Genomic DNA, 18,007 nt, shown 5'->3' on the forward strand with positions numbered 1-18,007 from the left:
ACTTTTGGGAAATAAAACCCTCCCTAGAGCAGCATGCTTGGTGCCAAGGCTGATGTCTTTCTAGTGCCAAGCAAAGATCGCTGTATTTGTCCAAGCATATACCATAGCACAGAGTGGGTTTTAACTACTTTTTATAGCTCAGTTGTGCTGCTCCCCAGTACTTTTATTGTTCTGTTTTATACTTGTGATTGCATGCTCTCCTGGGAGTGTATGCTGAAATGCACTCCACTATTTACTGAATAAAACAGAAATGAGCATTTACCCACATTACGTTTATTGCCTGAAAATAAAGTGTTTCTCTTAAGCTCTTCTCTGAAAGACACATTTTAAAGCATACTTTAACATTTATTCACATAATAAAAAATATTTCACAGTCAACAAAGCTGCCAGCCAATATTCCATGTAGTTTATGGTTGTATCAGAAATACAGGAATCCATATCCCTCCCTGATATTAGTATTATTTCCACCATTTTATCTTTATGTACTAGCGTACTTTCAAAACATTTCCAACATACAGCAATCCTAATGTCAAGAGTCAGACGCCAATTAGCGAACAAAAATAGAGTTTATTCAGCAGATAAGCCAAAAAGTAATGTTAACACAGAAAAAAACCTTGAAACACTTCACTATCAGTGCTTCAAGAGCAGTTCAAACAAAAATATAATTCAGCAACACAAGCAGGTAAAAACAAAGCTAAACAAACTTAGTGCAAACTGCACTTTCTGAGTCCAAGCCCTGCCAGCCGGCTCTGTAGTTTTCAAAGGAACAGTTCCCAAAAGAAAACACCAAATTGGTCAGGAAACAAACAAACAAACTAAGAATGCAGTAGACTGCTTCCACAATGTGGATAAAGCCGAAGGCTCCAAAAGGATGGTGAAAAGACTTCGTCCGGGATTCCAAGGTCAGGTCAGGAGATAACAGCGGTGTCCAAAGAGCAAGCCAGGAGTCGAAAGCCGATAGTAGTCATCAATCACAGGGCGAAGGCAGTAGCAAGGTCAAATTCCGATCCAAGGTCTGAAGAGGGTGCAGTCATCCAAAACAGGTCCACGATAAGACACAGCGAGAGCCAAGCTAGGTGATAACAGCAGATTCAAATCATAGTCCAAGTCCAGTCTTCATGGAAACACAGAGATCCCAATGGCGCCTCAGCAACACCTTGCCACACGCAAAGTGCAGTGGCCAAACATTCCCATTTTATTCCCCTTCCTCCTGGGTGACCAAACACTCACACCCAAACACCAGGTGTCCCAAATCTACTCAGAGTCGGAGCTCCACACAGCTAGAGCTCGTGGATCTGGAGTACCTAGCAATTCGTCGGAGTCCCAATCATCCTGCCCACACTTAGCCCCATGAACACTTAAAGAACCATCCTCCCTTCTCCAAGCATCCCAATTGGGATCAGCTCCTGCAGAAACCCCAGGTTCAGAAGTATCCATAGACCCCAAATCCCCAGACATCTCCGGTGGCTGTGCCCATTCAGTGCCCGCTTCCCCAGCCACCACCTGTTCCTCAGCATCCATCTCCCCATCTGAATCTTCCTCAGAAGATCCCCCATATAGCTCTCTAAGTCGCTTCCTGCGCAACTCCTCCAGTGAACCCTCATCACGAGGGTTTTTTCTTCCTCTTCGAATTCCATCCCCATCAACCATAATCCCCGAAGGCGCAGTCACAACACCTAAAGTGAACCTATCATGGGACTTTCTGTGAGATTTCTTCAGAGGAAATTTGCCATTGACTTCCTTTTTGGATGAGAGAGTTAACATGCCCAAGGTCAACCACTGAGTTTCCATGGCTCAGCAAGGGTTCAAACTCTGTTCTCCAGAGTTATAATCCAGCAGTGAAACCACTGCACCATGCTGGTGTTCCACTTATCCACAATGACACAAAACGGGTATCCATTGTAAAATTCAGAGAGTTCAGAGACATTGTTATCCCAAGCATTCCCAACTAAATGTTGAAGGTGTCATGAGCTGACAATAAATTTGTACTAGCTCATTTGCTTATTTGGAGCACCAGAATTTTGCAGTTTGTTGAGGAATGGATAAGGACTCCGGAAGCCCTGACATGGAAATTCACTGGTGGCCTTGGGAAAGTCACACTCTTTCAGCCTTGGAGAAAGGCAAACTCTTCTGAATAATTCTTGCCATAAATTGGGAATAATATGGAGGAACTTAACAAGAACAAATCTGCCTATTTATAGCATTCTGAAAGAACACCACAAAGGCAAACAAACAAAAGAAATCCACATTGTTTTTCCACACAACAAAACACAGATACTGCCCTGTTAATCTGAGACATTTTGTGTATCTAAACTAACAAATGCCCCAATATAATTTAATGTCAAACTGTACTGAACATCACAGGTATATTTTTAACACACAGCATTTTCCCCTCAGGAACTTCTTTGCAATGCTTCTAATCTTCGAATATTTTGCAGATGGCAAAAAGAAAAGGAAATGTGACTCGACCCAAACAATCAATAAGCAAAAGACAAAGCAACTGAGATTTAAAGTCATTTACTACTTTAAAATTCATTCATTTATTAATATTGTAACTAAATGAGAACAAAAAAATTGACCTCTGCCAACTACTAAACATTTCAACAACGTTATCTTAAAAACTACTAGAAGTCAAAACCAGGAACATATTGTTGATCTGACCCTGTTTGTGAATATATACGATATTATAGAGAGAATTAGAGGTGCCTGAATACAAATGCATACATTACCACTCAAAAATAATAGATAAAAACAAAACAGAGAAATGATTAATTTCCTACCTTCTTGAGAGGAGACAATGGGTGGCAAGTAATCAGGAATATATTCTTTCCTCTCTTCTGCATCTTTGCTTCCAGGCTGGGGGAACTGCAAAACATTATTCTTGCTGACAGGAAACGAGGGGATTTGATGTGCAAAAGTAACAGGTTCAATATTGAGTATGTAATCTTCCAGTTCATGCAGGTTAACCCCCATAAGCTTGAAGGCTTCACCTACATCCTCCAAAATTGGATCTGTCCGGCCATCTGGAACAAAAATAAATATTAATAAGAAAAAACTCTTATGACAGGTCAAATGCAAGCATTGTTTATTTTTTAGGAAAGCAATAAATTACTATCCAAAAAGAAGTCCCAGATGCCTCATTGCTTGGGTGTGCAACATTTAAGTGTGATGACAGGAAATGTTTCTTCAGACCCCACAAAACTGTAACCTAAAAACTGAATGCCTGGGCTACTCAATGTGGCTGGCTTTTCCAATTTTAGTTTCAACATTAAAAGGCATACTGACAAGACCATACTTATATGGACTCGCTTTACATTTAAATGGACAAGAATCCCCAAAGCAGATTGACTTTTCTGTGTTCAGCTACACACACATAGGCCATGATAATTGTGGTGAGAAAAGAGGACAAGGAAGAACTGAGGGAAACTTTCTACCCTTTTCTCAACCAGTTTTTCACCATGATTCCTTGACCAGTGAGCTTGGTTGCCAGAATATGAGATCTGCATCTCACTATGATAGCATGTGTTAAGATGCCCATGAGGCTGAAGTCATCTCAGGCTGTGTTTATATAAGTAATCACCATTCCTCAAACAGTCAAGGAATCCGCTCTAGGAAATTAGACTGCTATCAAACCAAGGTGGCATTTTAATATGTATAAAATGTTTCCTTATCACTGCTATTTGGAATCTGATAGCAAGTAGGCAATTAGCTGTTTCTCCCCAGGTAGTCTTCCATACAATAGCCTTATTCAGACATTCCAGCTCCATTTAGAATGGAAGAAAAAGGCCAGCTTGTCTCTATCCACATGCTGGGAGAAAATATTGAAAGAGGAAGCCAGCTCTCAAGAATATTTTCCCCAATGCCTGAGACCTTTATATGACCAGGTGACTACATAATGGCGATCCCATCTTGAAAACTGCTAGATGGGAAGCAGACAAGGGATACAACACCATTGTTATCCAACTTCACTGTAAAATAATTCAATTTGCCACCACTTTCGGCTCAAAGCTATGGAATCATGGGACTTGTAGTTTTATAAGGTCTTTCTATACCAGTGGTTGCCAACCTTTGGTCCTCCAGATGTTTTGGACTTCAGCTTCCATAATTCCTAACAGCTGTTAAGCTGGGTGGGATTTCTGGGAGTTGAAGTCCAACACACCTGGAGGACCAAAGGATGGGAACCACTGTTCTATACCAAAGAGTGCTGGTGTTTCACCAAACTGCAACTCCCGTGATTACACAGCATTTAGCCATGGCAGTTTAACTGGCGTCAAATTGCATTCATTTCACAGTGTAGATGCGTCTCATGTGATATTGACAACAGAGGGATTTGGTTCAGCTTTAACACATTAAGATTTCAAACAATGACCTGCAGACAGCAGAACCTCTGTCATAATTCTTATAAAAATAAGTAGTGATCTGATTTATTATATAATTTCTATCAGTTTTGGATAGAATATATCTGTTTCTCCAGGTCTCAAAGGATCTTTCTTATCCTATGACAGACCTTTCCAACTGGAATTGTCAGAGATAAAACTCAAGACCTGTGACATGGAAAACATATATTTTATCTTTAAGCTATAGTTCTTCCCCATGGCTTCTTGCTAACCATTCCCAGACTAAACCAAAGGATATCCACTTTAATCAGAAAAGGGAGAGAAGAACAGTTAAAATAGGGGGTGACACTACTTCTATAGGTAAAGGTAAAGGTTTTTCCTTGACATTACGTCTAGTAGTGTCCAACTCTGGGGTTTGACGCTCATCTCCATTTCTAAGGCAAAGAGCCAGCGTTGTCCGTAGACACCGCCAAGGTCATGTGGCCAGCATGACTGCATGGAGCGCCGCTACCTTCCCGCCAGAGCGATACCTATTTATCTACTCACATTTGCATGTTTTTGAACTGCTAGGTTGGCAGAAGCTGGGGTTAACAGCAGGAGCTCACCCCGCTCCCCACATTCGATCCGCCGATCTTTCGGTCAGCAAGTTCAGCAGCTCAGCAGTTTAATCTGCTGTGTCACCAGGGGCTCCTCTATATTTCTATAGTATATCATAAACTGATTGTATTGTGCTCCAGATAAATTGTTCTCATATTTACTAAAAGGTGGGAATAAACACCATGATAAGGATAATCCCATAACTGTAATTTTGCATTTATAATACTATCCCATATTAAGCTGTTTTAATGCCCCCTTAGCTTTACATAAAATGTCTATCTGTACCAGTTGCTTACTCCAGAGTAACACAAGCCAATTCTCATTCTATAACAATCCTACTTTATCCCTTTACCTTAACATAAAGTGACAACTGATACCAGTTGTTTACCTTGAATTCATCCAACTCTACAACAATTCTATTTGATTCCTCCCTATTCTGAATGCTGTTGTCTGCTCTGCTAATCCCTGCTACAAACTGCACAAGGCAAGAGTCAGCCCAGCTGGTCCTCTTCCTTCCTCACACTTGCACAACAGTCTTGCTAATCTCAAGCAAGCCGCCAGAGGGAACTCTATCCCTTGCTATTAACAGTTGCAATGTTCCTTCTTCCCACTATATGGCACTACACATAAGTCCAGTGCCGAATGGCTTTGGCAGTGTGTCAAGATTTGTGCTCATTACAGAAACTGTACATCACAGGTGAGAGACAGTCTCTCAGCTTCAAAGTCCAACTGAATAGCTGCCACGCACCACATCACAAATGGATGTGCAATTACTATTGTTATTTTTACATAGCCCCCTTATAGTCAATCTTGACAACCTAAATACCCAAAAGGCACTAGATTTTGTCTGATCTTGGAAGCTAATCAGAGTCAGACCTAGTTAGTACTCAGATGAGAAACTGCCCACAAATACCAGGGGCTGTAGGCCACTGCTTCTTAAACTGTGGATCCTAGTTCAATGTTGGAGTCACAAAAAATGGCAACAGTAAAAGGTTTCTAAACACCAGCCATTTACACAAATCTCTTAGCAACAATGTGCAGTTTTTACAGTGGACTCTACAGAAAATGCTTCAGCTGTACTCCAAAAAATGGAAAATCAGTCTAGCAAGCCTTGGGAATGCTGATTTATTATCTGTAAATGTTTTATTTCTATACTTATCTTCTATACTGTATACCTGGGATCATGTAAAAATTTCTTGGTGGAAGAAGGTAGCAAGTGGAAGCCATTTTAGAAGTCCTGTTATATGCTATATTGTAGAGAAAAGAAATGGCAAAACTACCACAGAGTATTTCTTGCCTTAAAAACCTTGTGAAATCCATGGCCATAAATTGACAGGTGGCCTGAAGGCAATATACACATCACCAATCTTATTTATTTTATCTTCAATCTTTGTACTAACTGAACTCACATACAGTCTTCTCAAGCACACAACAGTTGCCAAAGAAGTGAGATACAAAATCTTGCTTCAGCCATATACTTAATAAGATTTTAATCGTATACATTTTTCTTAGGCGTAAGTACCACTGAATTCAATGGGGTGTCCTTCTCCTGATGAGTACAGGGACATGGTCTAAGTCAATACCACCTAAAGCCGTGTTCCTGAACCCTCTGCTGTCCCCGGAAAGTTATCCAAAAGGAAAGAAACTGTTCTAGCCAATGAGCATAAATATAAAACTGGTACCAGGAAAAAAGCTGCAGTTTCTCCACATCACATAGCTTAGGAAACACTGCTTAAAGTGGCCTTAAGACTGCAGCTGTTCTGGCAGCCTTAGTGTACACATACAATACAAGACAACCGTATAGTGTTACTAAAAAGAAAACTGTAAGGACTGCCCAAACCAAATGCATTCTTTACTTTCTCCAGTGTTGTTGAACACCTCCTTCTCCGTCTTCTCAACAATCCACTTTTCTCACTTCCCAGACACTGTTCCCTCATTAATTGCAATATTTATGCTAAATCAGGAGAATATGTGTCAATTCAGTTGATTTATCGACTGAAATTTCTGCCATTCCAGCCACCTTTGCTCAAAGAAGAGAGACATAATTCATTAACATCTGAAAGGTCTTGTGTTCTCCAACCCTGGCTTATACCTTAATTTACACATATAGGTATCGCGACCATTATTTCTAGTCAAAATACTGCCCTATGGAAAGCTTCTTCTTCAATTGTTCTTTCCTATCTCCATGCCAACCCCATGGATTCCCTTCTCCATTACCTCCAATCATCACTATTACAACCTCTTGGTTATCCTTCTCCATTCCCCCTTCTGTCCCATTGTTTTTGCGGGACATCTTGCAGCACATTTTGCTATAGTTTTTCAATGGATATATCATCCAGTCTCAACCAATTAAACCTAGTTTGTGGCAGCCACAAAAACAAAGTTTCTGGAGTATAACACACAATTAAAAGTAAATACCACACAATTAAAAAGGAGTAACACTTTCAAACCAGGAACAGAATTTTTTTTCAAATTTTGTTACATAGTGTTATTGCTACTACTTATATCCAGTTTTTTTCCCCTCTTAAACAGCCAAGGACACTCAAACCAGCCAAGGATATGGTACAGTAGAGTCTCACTTATCCAACACTTGCTTATCCAACGTTCTGGATTATCCAACGCATTTTTGTAATCAATGTTTTCAATACATTGTGATATTTTGGTGCTAAATTCGTAAATACAGTAATTACTACATAGCATTACTGCGTATTGAACTACTTTTTCTGTCAAATTTGTTGTATAACATGATGTTTTGGTGCTTAATTTGTAAAATCACAACCTAATTTGATGTTTAATAGGCTTTTCCTTAATCCCTCCTTATTATCCAACATATTCGCTTATCCAACATTCTGCTGGCCCGTTTATGTTGGATAAGTGAGACTCTACTGTATTCTGCTTTCAAAGAGACTCAGCTCAGCCCATACCCAACAGTATTTAGACAGCACATCTCAAAACTGTGGGCTCACAGCCTTTCATTGCACCTGAGGGTCTGTGTCAAATATGGGCAGTCTCCAAGTTATAAACAAAACATGTTCTGAAGGTTTGTTCTTGCTTAATTTGTTTGTAATTCATAACAGGTACATTTTTATGTGTACAAATAAAAAACGTACCTGTTCTGACTTACAAATTCAACAAGAACAAACCTTCATAGCCTGTATTGTTCATAACTTTGAAACAAGGATTGGCGAGAAAGCTTCAGTGGAGACACATTTTTGTAATAATAACTCTTTCAGGGGTGAATTTCCTTCCCTAGGGGTAGATTTCTCTCACTTTCTGTTGTTTGCCCGCCGTTTCTAACTCGGGGGCTGCCTGTACCTTAGTCGTTCTTCTTCTCTCAAGGGGGCATGGGGGTGGTTCTCTCCTCCAGCTCCTTTTCTTGCTGAACTGGAGGTGGCCTCAGCTGAACTGCTGAAGGAGGCTGCTATAAATTGTCTTCATCTTCTGAGGAAGATGAAATCCCCAGGAACATGGTTCTCCCTCTCCATTCTCTTTACCTGTCACTATGGCAGCCCTATAGCTCTCCATCTCCATTCTTCCTACTCACCAATATGACAACCTCATGACTGCATCTTCCCATTAGGACAATCCCACTGCACTGCCCCTCCATTTTCTCTACCCGTAAATAAGGCAATCTCAAGGCTCTCCATTTTCATCTGTATCTACAGTATAGAATGAATGCAGTTTGACTCTGCTTTAATTGCCATGGCAATTTAGTGAGGCACCAGCACTCTTTGATAGAGAAGCCTCAAGACCTTGTAAAACAAAACGTTCAGATTTCATAGCATTGATCCGTGGCAGTCAAAGTGTTGTGAAACTACATTAATTCAACAGTGTGGATGCACCCTATCCATAACTTGGCAACCCAATAACTTTCCCTCCCCATTATGACTTTCCATCCCAATTAAAACAACCCCATAGCACTTCAACTCCATTCACCCTTCTCTAAGACAACCTCATGACTATCCATAGTCCTCCCTCCCAATTCCCCTACGCATCACAGTAACGATTTCTTGACTCTGCATCTCCATTCCCCCTATCCGCCTTTCTATCGACCCCATTGTTCCCTTCTCCTTGCCCCCTACTCATTACAAGGACAATACCATGGCTCTCCCTCAATAGCTCAAATACTCCATTCTCCCTACCTACCTCACTATGGCAACCCCATAATCTTCCTGATTCCCCCTACCCACCACGATAACAACCCCTCGACTCTTTTTCCATCCCCCTTCACCATGGCAACCCCATGAACATACCCCATGGAGAGCTTCTTCAACTGTTCTTCTCCAATTCTGTACCAACCCTATGGTTCTCTCTCCCCATTCCCCCTACCCATCACTATGGTAGCCTCATGTCTCTCCTGCTCCATTACCCCATCATCGCTAGGACAGGCTACCTCCTCATTATGGCAACTCCATAGCCATCCTCCCTTACCCATCTCGATAGCAACCCTATGACTCTCCCACTCTATTCCAGACAGTTCAGGTCCAGGCTATTTGGCCCACCACATCCCCTTATACAAACTTGCCCAGGTCCTGAGATCTTCAGGAGAGGCTCTTCTCTTGGTCCCACCTCCATCCCAAGCTCAGTTGGTAGAAATGAGAAAAAGGGCCTTCTCTGTGGCTGCCTGCAAGTCTGGAACTCCCTGACCAGGAAAGCCAGAATGGCCCCATCCCTGTTGTCCTTCTAGCGGTAGGCTAAAACCCTTCTTTTCAGGCAGGCTTTTAAAGATTAAGGTTTTTAAGATCAATTCAAGGGGTGCTGTCGTTTTAGTTTTGAATATGAATCAAATATGTTTGAATGGGTTTAATTGTGAATGTTTTAATACTGCTTATATTTAATTCTGTTTTAATATTTGTATATTTTAAATGCTGTGCTAACTTTTTTATGTTAAGCTACTTTGAGTCCCCTTCGGAGGAGATAAAGCGGGGAATAAATATAATATAATAATAATAATAATAATAATAATAATAATAATAATAATAATTCCTGCACAGACAGACTACAAACAGAGGCACAACTATGTGGCCCAAATGATTCATTGGAACCTATGCCTCAAGTATCACCTCCCTGCAGTTAAGAACTGGTGGGATCACAAACCTGCAAAGGTTGTGGAAAATGAACACGCAAAGATACTGTGGGACTTCCGAATCCAGACTGACAAAGTTCTGGAACACAACACACCAGACATCACAGTTGTGGAAAAGAACAAGGTTTGGATCATTGATGTTGCCATCCCAGGTGACAGTCGCATTGAAGAAAAACAACAGGAAAAACTCAGCCGCTATCAGGACCTCAAGATTGAACTTCAAAGACTCTGGCAGAAACCAGTGCAGGTGGTCCCAGTGGTGATGGGCACACTGGGTGCCGTGCCAAAAGATCTCAGCCGGCATTTGGAAACAATAGACATTGACAAAATTACGATCTGCCAACTGCAAAAGGCCACCTTACTGGGATCTGCACGCATCATCCGAAAATACATCACACAGTCCTAGACACTTGGGAAGTGTTCGACTTGTGATTTTGTGAAACGAAATCCAGCATATCTATCTTGTTTGCTGTGTCATACAACGTCGTTGTGTCAATAATAATAATTCCCATTTATCTGTCACTATGACAACCCCAAGGCCCTCCTTCATCATGCCCTCTACCCATCTCTATGACAATCCTATGATTCTCCCTCTCCATTCCCTCTATATGTCACTATGACAAGTCAAAGACTCTCCTTCCCTATGCCCTCCCCTATCTCCATGGCCACTGTATGACACTCACTCCCCATTCCCTCTATTCATTTATTTTAAGTGTCAGATGCAAATTGAGAATACAGCTATAATGTATAAAAAACACAAACAAAGTTAAAAACTTGGCATTATACTAAATTTCCTTTGACCAGAGGTTGGTCACTTTAAGTGCCTCTGGTGTCCTTGTAAGAAAGTCCTTCATTGTGCATGTGGTAGGGCTCAGACTGGATTGTAGTAAGTGTTCTGTGGTTTGCTCTTCTCTACACTTGCATGTCGTGGACTCCACTTTATAGCCCATTTCTTAAGATTGGCTCTGCATCTCGTGATATCACAGCACAGTCTGTTCAGTGCATTCCAAGCCGCCCAGTCTTCTGTGTGTCCAGGAGGGAGTTTCTAATTCAGTAGCAGCCACTGACTGAGATTCCAGGTTTTTACCTGTCACTTTTGGACTCTTCCTTGCTGAGGTATTCCTGCAAGTATCTATGTAGATCTTATACCCTCTATAGGAAACTATGACAGGCCGAAGGGCTTCCTTCTCCATGCCTTCTACCCATCTCGTTGGCAACCCCATGACTCTCCATTCCCTCTATAGGTCACTATGACAAGCTGAAGGACCTCTTTCTCCATGCCCTGTACCCATCTCCATGACAACCCTATGGCTCTTTCTCTCCATTCCCTCTATCTGCCACTATGACAACACCAAGGCCCTCTTTCTCCATGCCCTCTACCCATCTCCATGGCAACCCTAGGACCTTCCCTCTCCATTCCTCTATCTATGACAAGCCCAAAGCCCTCTTTCTCCATTCTCTCTACACATCTCCATGGCAACCCTATGACTCTCCCTCTCCATTCCCTCTCTGTGATTATGACAAGCTCAAGGCGTTCCTTCCCCATGCCTTCTACACATGTTGATGGCAACCTTATGGCTCTCCATTCCCTCTATCTGTGACTATGACCACCCCAAGGCCCTCCTTCTCTAAGCCCTTTACCCATCTGTATGGCATCCCCATGACTCTCCCTCTCCATTCCCTCTATCTGCCACTATGACACCAAGGCCCTCTTTCTCCATGCCATCTACCCATCTCCTTGGTAACTCCACAACTCTCCCTCTATTCCCTCTATCTGTGACTATGACAACCCCAAGGCTCTCCTTCTCCATGCCCTCTACTCATTTCTATGACAACCCTGAGACTCTCCCTCTCCATTTCTTCTATCTGTGACTATGACAACCCCAAGCCCTCCTTCTCTATGCCCTTTACCCATCTGTATGGAATCCCCATGACTCTCCCTCTCCATTCCCTGTACCTGACACTATGACAATACCAAGGCCCGCTTTCTCCATGCCCTCTACCCATCTCCATGGCAACCCTATGACTCCCTTTCAATTTCCTCCAACAGTGACTATGACAACCCCAAGACCCTCCTTCTACATGACATCTACCCAGTTCCATGGCGACTCCACAACTCTTCCTCTATCTGTGACTATGACAACCCCAAGGCTCTCCTTCTCCATGCCCTCTACTCATTTCTATGACAACCCTAAGACTCTCCCTCTCCATTTCCTCTACCTGTGACTATGACAACCCCAAGGCCCTCCTTCTTTATGCCCTTTACCCATCTGTATGGCATCCCCTGAGAGGCCCCTGGTGGCACAGTGTGTTAAAGCGCTGAGCTGCTGAACTTGCGGACCAAAAGATTCCAGGATCAAATCCCGGGAGCGGAATGAGCGCCCGCTGTTCCAGCTCCTGCCAACCTAGCAGTTAGAAAACATGCAAATGTGAGTAGATCAATAGGTAACGGCGGGAAGGTAACGGCGCTCCATGCAGTCATGCTGGCCACATGACCTTGGAGGTGTCTATGGACAACGCTGGCTCTTCGGCTTAGAAATGGAGATGAGCACCAACCCCCAGAGTCAGACATGCCTGGACTTAACGTCAGGGGAAAACCTTTACCTTGTCTACTCTCAGCCATCTCTTCTGCAGGCTAAATATGCCCAGCTCTTTAAGCCGCTCCTCATAGGGCTTGTTCTCCAGACCTTTGATTATTTTATTCACGACTGGACTTAATGTCAGGGGAAACCTTTACCTTATCATGTCTACTCTCAGCCATCTCTTCTGCAGGCTAAACATGCCCAGCTCTAAGCCACTCCTCATAGGGCTTGTTCTCCAGGACCTTGATTATTTTATCCACGACTGGACTTAATGTCAGGGGAAACCTTTACTTTTACCTTTTATGGCATCTCCTGGCTCTCCCTCTCCATTCCCTCTATATGTCACTATAATAAGCCCAAAGCCCACCTTCTCCATGTCCTCTACCATGTCGATAGCAACCCTATGACTCTGCCTCTGTGACTATGACAACACCAAGGCCCTCCTTTTCCACTCCCTCTACCCATCTCAATGACAACACTATGAGTCTCCCTCTACATTCCCTCTGTGACAATGACAACACCAAGGCCCTCTTTCTCCATGTCCTCTACTCATCTTTATGTCAACACTATGACTCTCCCTCTCCATTCCCTCTATCTGTCACTATGACAACCCCAAGGCCCTCCTTCCCCATGCCTTCTACCCATCTCCATGGCAACCCTATGCCTCTCCCCAAGGCCCGTCTCCCACTCACAGAGCTCGCAGTAGCGCCGGCATCCGCGTCCGAGGGCGTGGAGGTAGCGCTGGAGCACGTCGGTGAGGAGGTCGCAGGCGGAGAGCTGCACGGAGTCCCAGCCCAGGGCCTGGCAGACCTGCGCCACCGACACCCGCAGCAGCCACCGCGAGTAGCTCTCGCTCATCCTCCCCGAGGCCCGCCCTTACTGCGGCCTCCTGGGCCTCACAGGACGGAGAGCCGTCGCCTCGGCGTCCGCTTCTCCCGCCGCCACTGCCGCCGCCATCTTGGGCTCGCTTGGCAGCCGGCAGGCAGCTCCCGCCGAGCCCAGAGCGAGTCGATAAGGGGCCCTCCAGGCAGGCGCTTGCCATCGATCGCTCCGCCATCCACTATCCAGCCTTGGAGGCAGAACAGAAGCGACAGAGCGGGAAACACTAAGTGTTTTGGACTTCGATTCCCAGAATCCTTTCTCATTGTCCAAGGCAGCAGAGGCTCCTGGGATTTGAAGTCTTGAGCTGGGATTCACTGACGCTGTATAATTGTATGCCTTCTGACTTTACTAGAACTGCCATGGCAAATTTGTAGCTTTACAACAGGCATGGGCAAACTTGGGCCCTCCTGGTGTTTGGACTCTAACTCCCACAATTCCTAACAGCCCGTAGGCTGTTAGGAATTGTGGGAGTTGGAGTCCAAACACCAGGAGGGCCCAAGTTTGCCCTTGCCTGCCAAAGTTTTTCTCCTGCTGGTGCCTCACCAACTGCAACTCCCAGGATTCTACTGAGGCAAGTGGTGTCAAACTGCATTAATTCTAGTGTGTAGACGCATCTCTTTCTATGAACATTCTTTTTATCGTATGAGTAGTTTGCCATGCTCAAAAGGGGGCATGTGTTTTTGTGATCCATATGTACATGTTGAGATATGGCAGGCCAAAGTGGTCTCAAACTGCATTAATTCTACAGTGTAGACGCGCCCCTTTCGGCGGATATTCCTTTTATTGTATGAGCAGTTTGTCATGGTCACAAAGGGACATGTGTGTGTATGCTCCACATGTACATGTTGAGCCATGGCAGTTCAAGTGCTGTCAAACTGCCTTAATTCTACAGTGTAGACGCTCCCTTTTTGTAGGATTAAAACCTTTTTGTGGAGCCAGGCCTTACCAGACAAATGATAATAGGTACTGCCAGTCTGATAAATACGTTGATAATACTTGGCAAATAACTTCAGTGGCCGGAGGTTTTGGATCTCTTTAAATGGTGCGTGCTGTAAGTTCTTTAATTGTTTTATTTGATATGTTAATAGGGTTTTTATATCAGAACTAGCTTTGCCCGGCCACGCGTTGCTGTGGCAAAGTATGGTGGTATGGGAAATAAAGTATTGAGGAATTGGTGGTAGTTAAGGTAAAGGGTAAAGGTTTTCTCCTGACATTAAGTCTATTATAAATGGGTTATATAGCTGTGTGGAAGGGCCTTGAGTTTACACTGCCATATAATCCAGTTAAAATCAGATAATCTGTATTTTATAGGTAGTGTGGAAGAGGCCTAAATGAGGCCTAACTGCCTGTCCCCTGGGCTGAGTGGGTTGCTAGGAGACCAAGTAGGCGGAGCTTAGCCTTCTAACTGGCAGCAATTGGATAAAAACAATTATTCCTCTCCCTCTAATTAGGACTTTATTTTTCTTTTCTTTTTGTTGTATGAACGTAGAGGCATGGATGAGGGATTGTGCTGCCAAGTTTAGTGTTTCTGGGATGTGTCATTTTGTTGTTTTGTCCTCGGCCGAAATTTCATTACCCTTTTATATATATAGATATGATGTTTTAACTGATTATGTATTGTTGTCAGATGTATTTGTATGAATTTTATATGTTGTACGCCGCTTTGAATCCCACCCACGGGAGAAAAGCGGGATAGAAATGAATAAATAATAAGAACAATAAGGATATTGAGGATTTAGCACATATATTATTTGACTGTAAACTGTGTCAGAAAGTGAGAGATTTGTTCCTTGGTCCATATATCAAACGGACAATGCATTGGGAATCGCACATCAGAACAACGTATTTTATGTGCGGTCAAGATCCAAAAATAACATATAAAACAGCTCTGTATTTGAGCAAAACAATGCGTTGAGATCCACATATGTGGGGCTGATTGTGGTAAATTGTAGGGGTGACAATGAAATATGATGTATACATTCAGTTTTATCATACTTATTTATTGTATTGTTACAAGTGTTTTATCTAATTTTTGTATAGAATGTAATCAGGTCTTTTCAAGCCTGGTTGTTTGGCTTGGTACTTTGATATGGCCTAAGGACTAATCAATAAAATGTTCTTCTTCAATAAGGATATTCCTTTTATTATATGAACAGTTTGCCATGGTCATAAAGGGACATATGTGGGTGTGAGATCCACATGTACATGTACACTAACAGAATACCAGCCACAAAGATATCTTATAGAACATGATGTCCACAAATAGGAAATTGCATATTAATTGCCTATGTACACAGCAATGCTGGACCGCTCTCACAAACACCATGTCAGACTACACAGAGAAGCAACTGAAATCCACAAACGTGGACAATTTCAACAGAAAGGAGGACACCATGAAATGAACAAAATCTGGCTACCACGATTTTAAAAACTCTAAAATCAGGACAGTAAATAAATAGAAAACAGGGAAATTCCAGACTTGAATCAATCAGGGCCAGCTAACACCACCCAACAAAGGATTCCCCTAGACAGGAAGCAGCCAGGCCTTGAAGCTGGCAAGGCCATTAATGCTAATCAAGGTGATTATTGAAACATTCAAACTGGCCTCCAAAAGACAAAGAGTTCTTTCCCCCATGCTGAACCTTCCACAGATATATAAACCTCGCATGCTTAGTTCCCAATATACAGTATCTCACAACCTCTAAGGATGCCTGGCCATAGATGTGGCGAAATGTCAGGAGAGAATGCTTCCAGAACATGGCCACAGAACCCGGAAAACTCACAACCCAATTGCCTACGTGTCTGTATAATAAGGCTTGATGTATTAACTTATACAAATACTATGCAACACGATTTTTTTTCCTGCATTATAAATGTCATTTCTTAATTGGTTCTGTCATCAAAAACATGGGGAAAGTTTATGAAACTGCAAAAACTTCATTTTCTGTGCACATTCTGCTATAGTTTTTTCCATGGGTCTCAACCTATTTAACCTAGTTTGTGCCACAAAAACGAAGTTTCTTGAGTAGAAGAATATCTTTCAAAGTAAGGATCCCACAATTAAACAGGAAATAACACTTCCAAAACAGGAACAGATTTTTTTTCAAATTTTGTAACATGGTGTAATATATTTCAGGGCTGCAGAGAACCTGCAATGGTTTGGTAGCTCCCATTTCCATATACGGTAACCCGTAGACCCCAAGATGTGTTGGACTACAACTCCCATAGACCCCCAGCCAACATCTCCTGCCCTTTTATCATATCTAAGTCTGTAGATAGAACATGGCCATACAGCCTGGAAAACTCACAGAAACCCAGTGATTCCAGCCATGGAAGCCTTCGACAACACAGTCTAATTCATTTTTTCTCTTTATATGAAACAAGTTGTTTTATAGGAGAGTATTTTTTGGGCACTGAAATAAAAACACTTCAAAAGCTCTGCTGTTTTTATGCAAAGGGAAATGTTTTCCTGACAGATCAGATTGCCGGGTATTCAGTCTAACAACTGAAACCATTGCCTAGCAAAATTATATTTGGCTGTATATTACAAGAGATTTTGCTTTAATGGGTTTTTTTACTCTTCTCTAAAAGCTTGTTCTCTAATATTTTCAGATTAAAACTTCTAGGGTGATGCTAGTTTCTAAAGTCACTCCTGACATGAAAAAAAAAAAATCATATCTAGGTTGCATAGTGCTCAATTAACCAACATAGGCATGGGCAAACTTGGGCCCTCCAGGCTGTTAGGAATTGTGGGAGTTGAAGTCCAAAACACCTGGAGAGCCAAAGTTTGCCTATTCCTGAACTAATAAAAGCATTTTTTCTTGTAGCCTGAGGCTAATAGAAATATCAAGCTTTAACTCATGAGAGCTTCAGTTGAAAGAACATGAGCATGCTGAACAGAAAAGGAGCAGTGTTAGGAAGCTTTGGCATTTAAGAGGATCCAATTCCTTCTCAAGAAAGTGTTTTAATTTCTCATGAATGCTTGTATTTTAAAAAAATTATATTAAAAGAGCCAGGAGTTCGCCAAAATTCCTCCCTCCGCTTGCTCTTGCGTTAGCTATCAGTAACTACCGGCAATTGCCTTTCTTCTCCAAGCTAGTGAAGAAGCTGGGCATTTGTCCCATTGTGAAGCATGCCAGGGCTAGAACAATTCCCCTTCCAGACTGAATGAGGCTTGGAGTCCAAGTTTGGGGCAAAGGGAGGCGGGAGAGTAATCTCTCCAATTGGTTTTAATTAATGACAGAAGCAAGCATACTGATACACTGAGGAATTAGTCCTACTTTAGCCAATAGAGCAGTGTCTTTAAAATGCCTGGCATTTAGAGAAGTGGTACATTGTTTATTGGCCTTATTGATTTTAATACATAGTTATCTGTTTCTTGTTTAGATTTTGATTTGGTTTTATACGCTTTTGGATTACATGTTTGTGTATGTATTGTTTTAAATATTTTAATTGTTCTAATGTATTTTACAATTTTCTTTTTATATCTATTTAAACTGTACATTGTTTTAAGGCATTGAATA

General features: G+C 42.3%; 1 protein-coding gene across 2 annotated transcripts in view; it reads right to left on the reverse strand.

The window, feature by feature from the left end:
• Positions 1-13,588, reverse strand: part of taf3 (TATA-box binding protein associated factor 3) — a 133,627-nt gene extending 120,039 nt beyond the window's left edge. For both annotated transcript variants that reach the window (XM_016993529.2, XM_003220720.4), the window contains exons 1-2: positions 13,295-13,588; positions 2,781-3,023 (exon numbers count right to left, since the gene is read on the reverse strand). In XM_016993529.2, the coding sequence (XP_016849018.2) occupies positions 2,781-3,023; positions 13,295-13,460 (409 nt within the window). In that variant the 5' untranslated portion in view covers positions 13,461-13,588. The remainder of the gene's footprint in view (positions 1-2,780; positions 3,024-13,294) is intronic.
• Positions 13,589-18,007: the final 4,419 nt, after the last annotated feature.

This window comes from Anolis carolinensis, chromosome 5 (genome assembly GCF_035594765.1).
Source record: "Anolis carolinensis isolate JA03-04 chromosome 5, rAnoCar3.1.pri, whole genome shotgun sequence".
NCBI classification, from domain to species: Eukaryota; Metazoa; Chordata; class Lepidosauria; order Squamata; family Dactyloidae; genus Anolis; species Anolis carolinensis.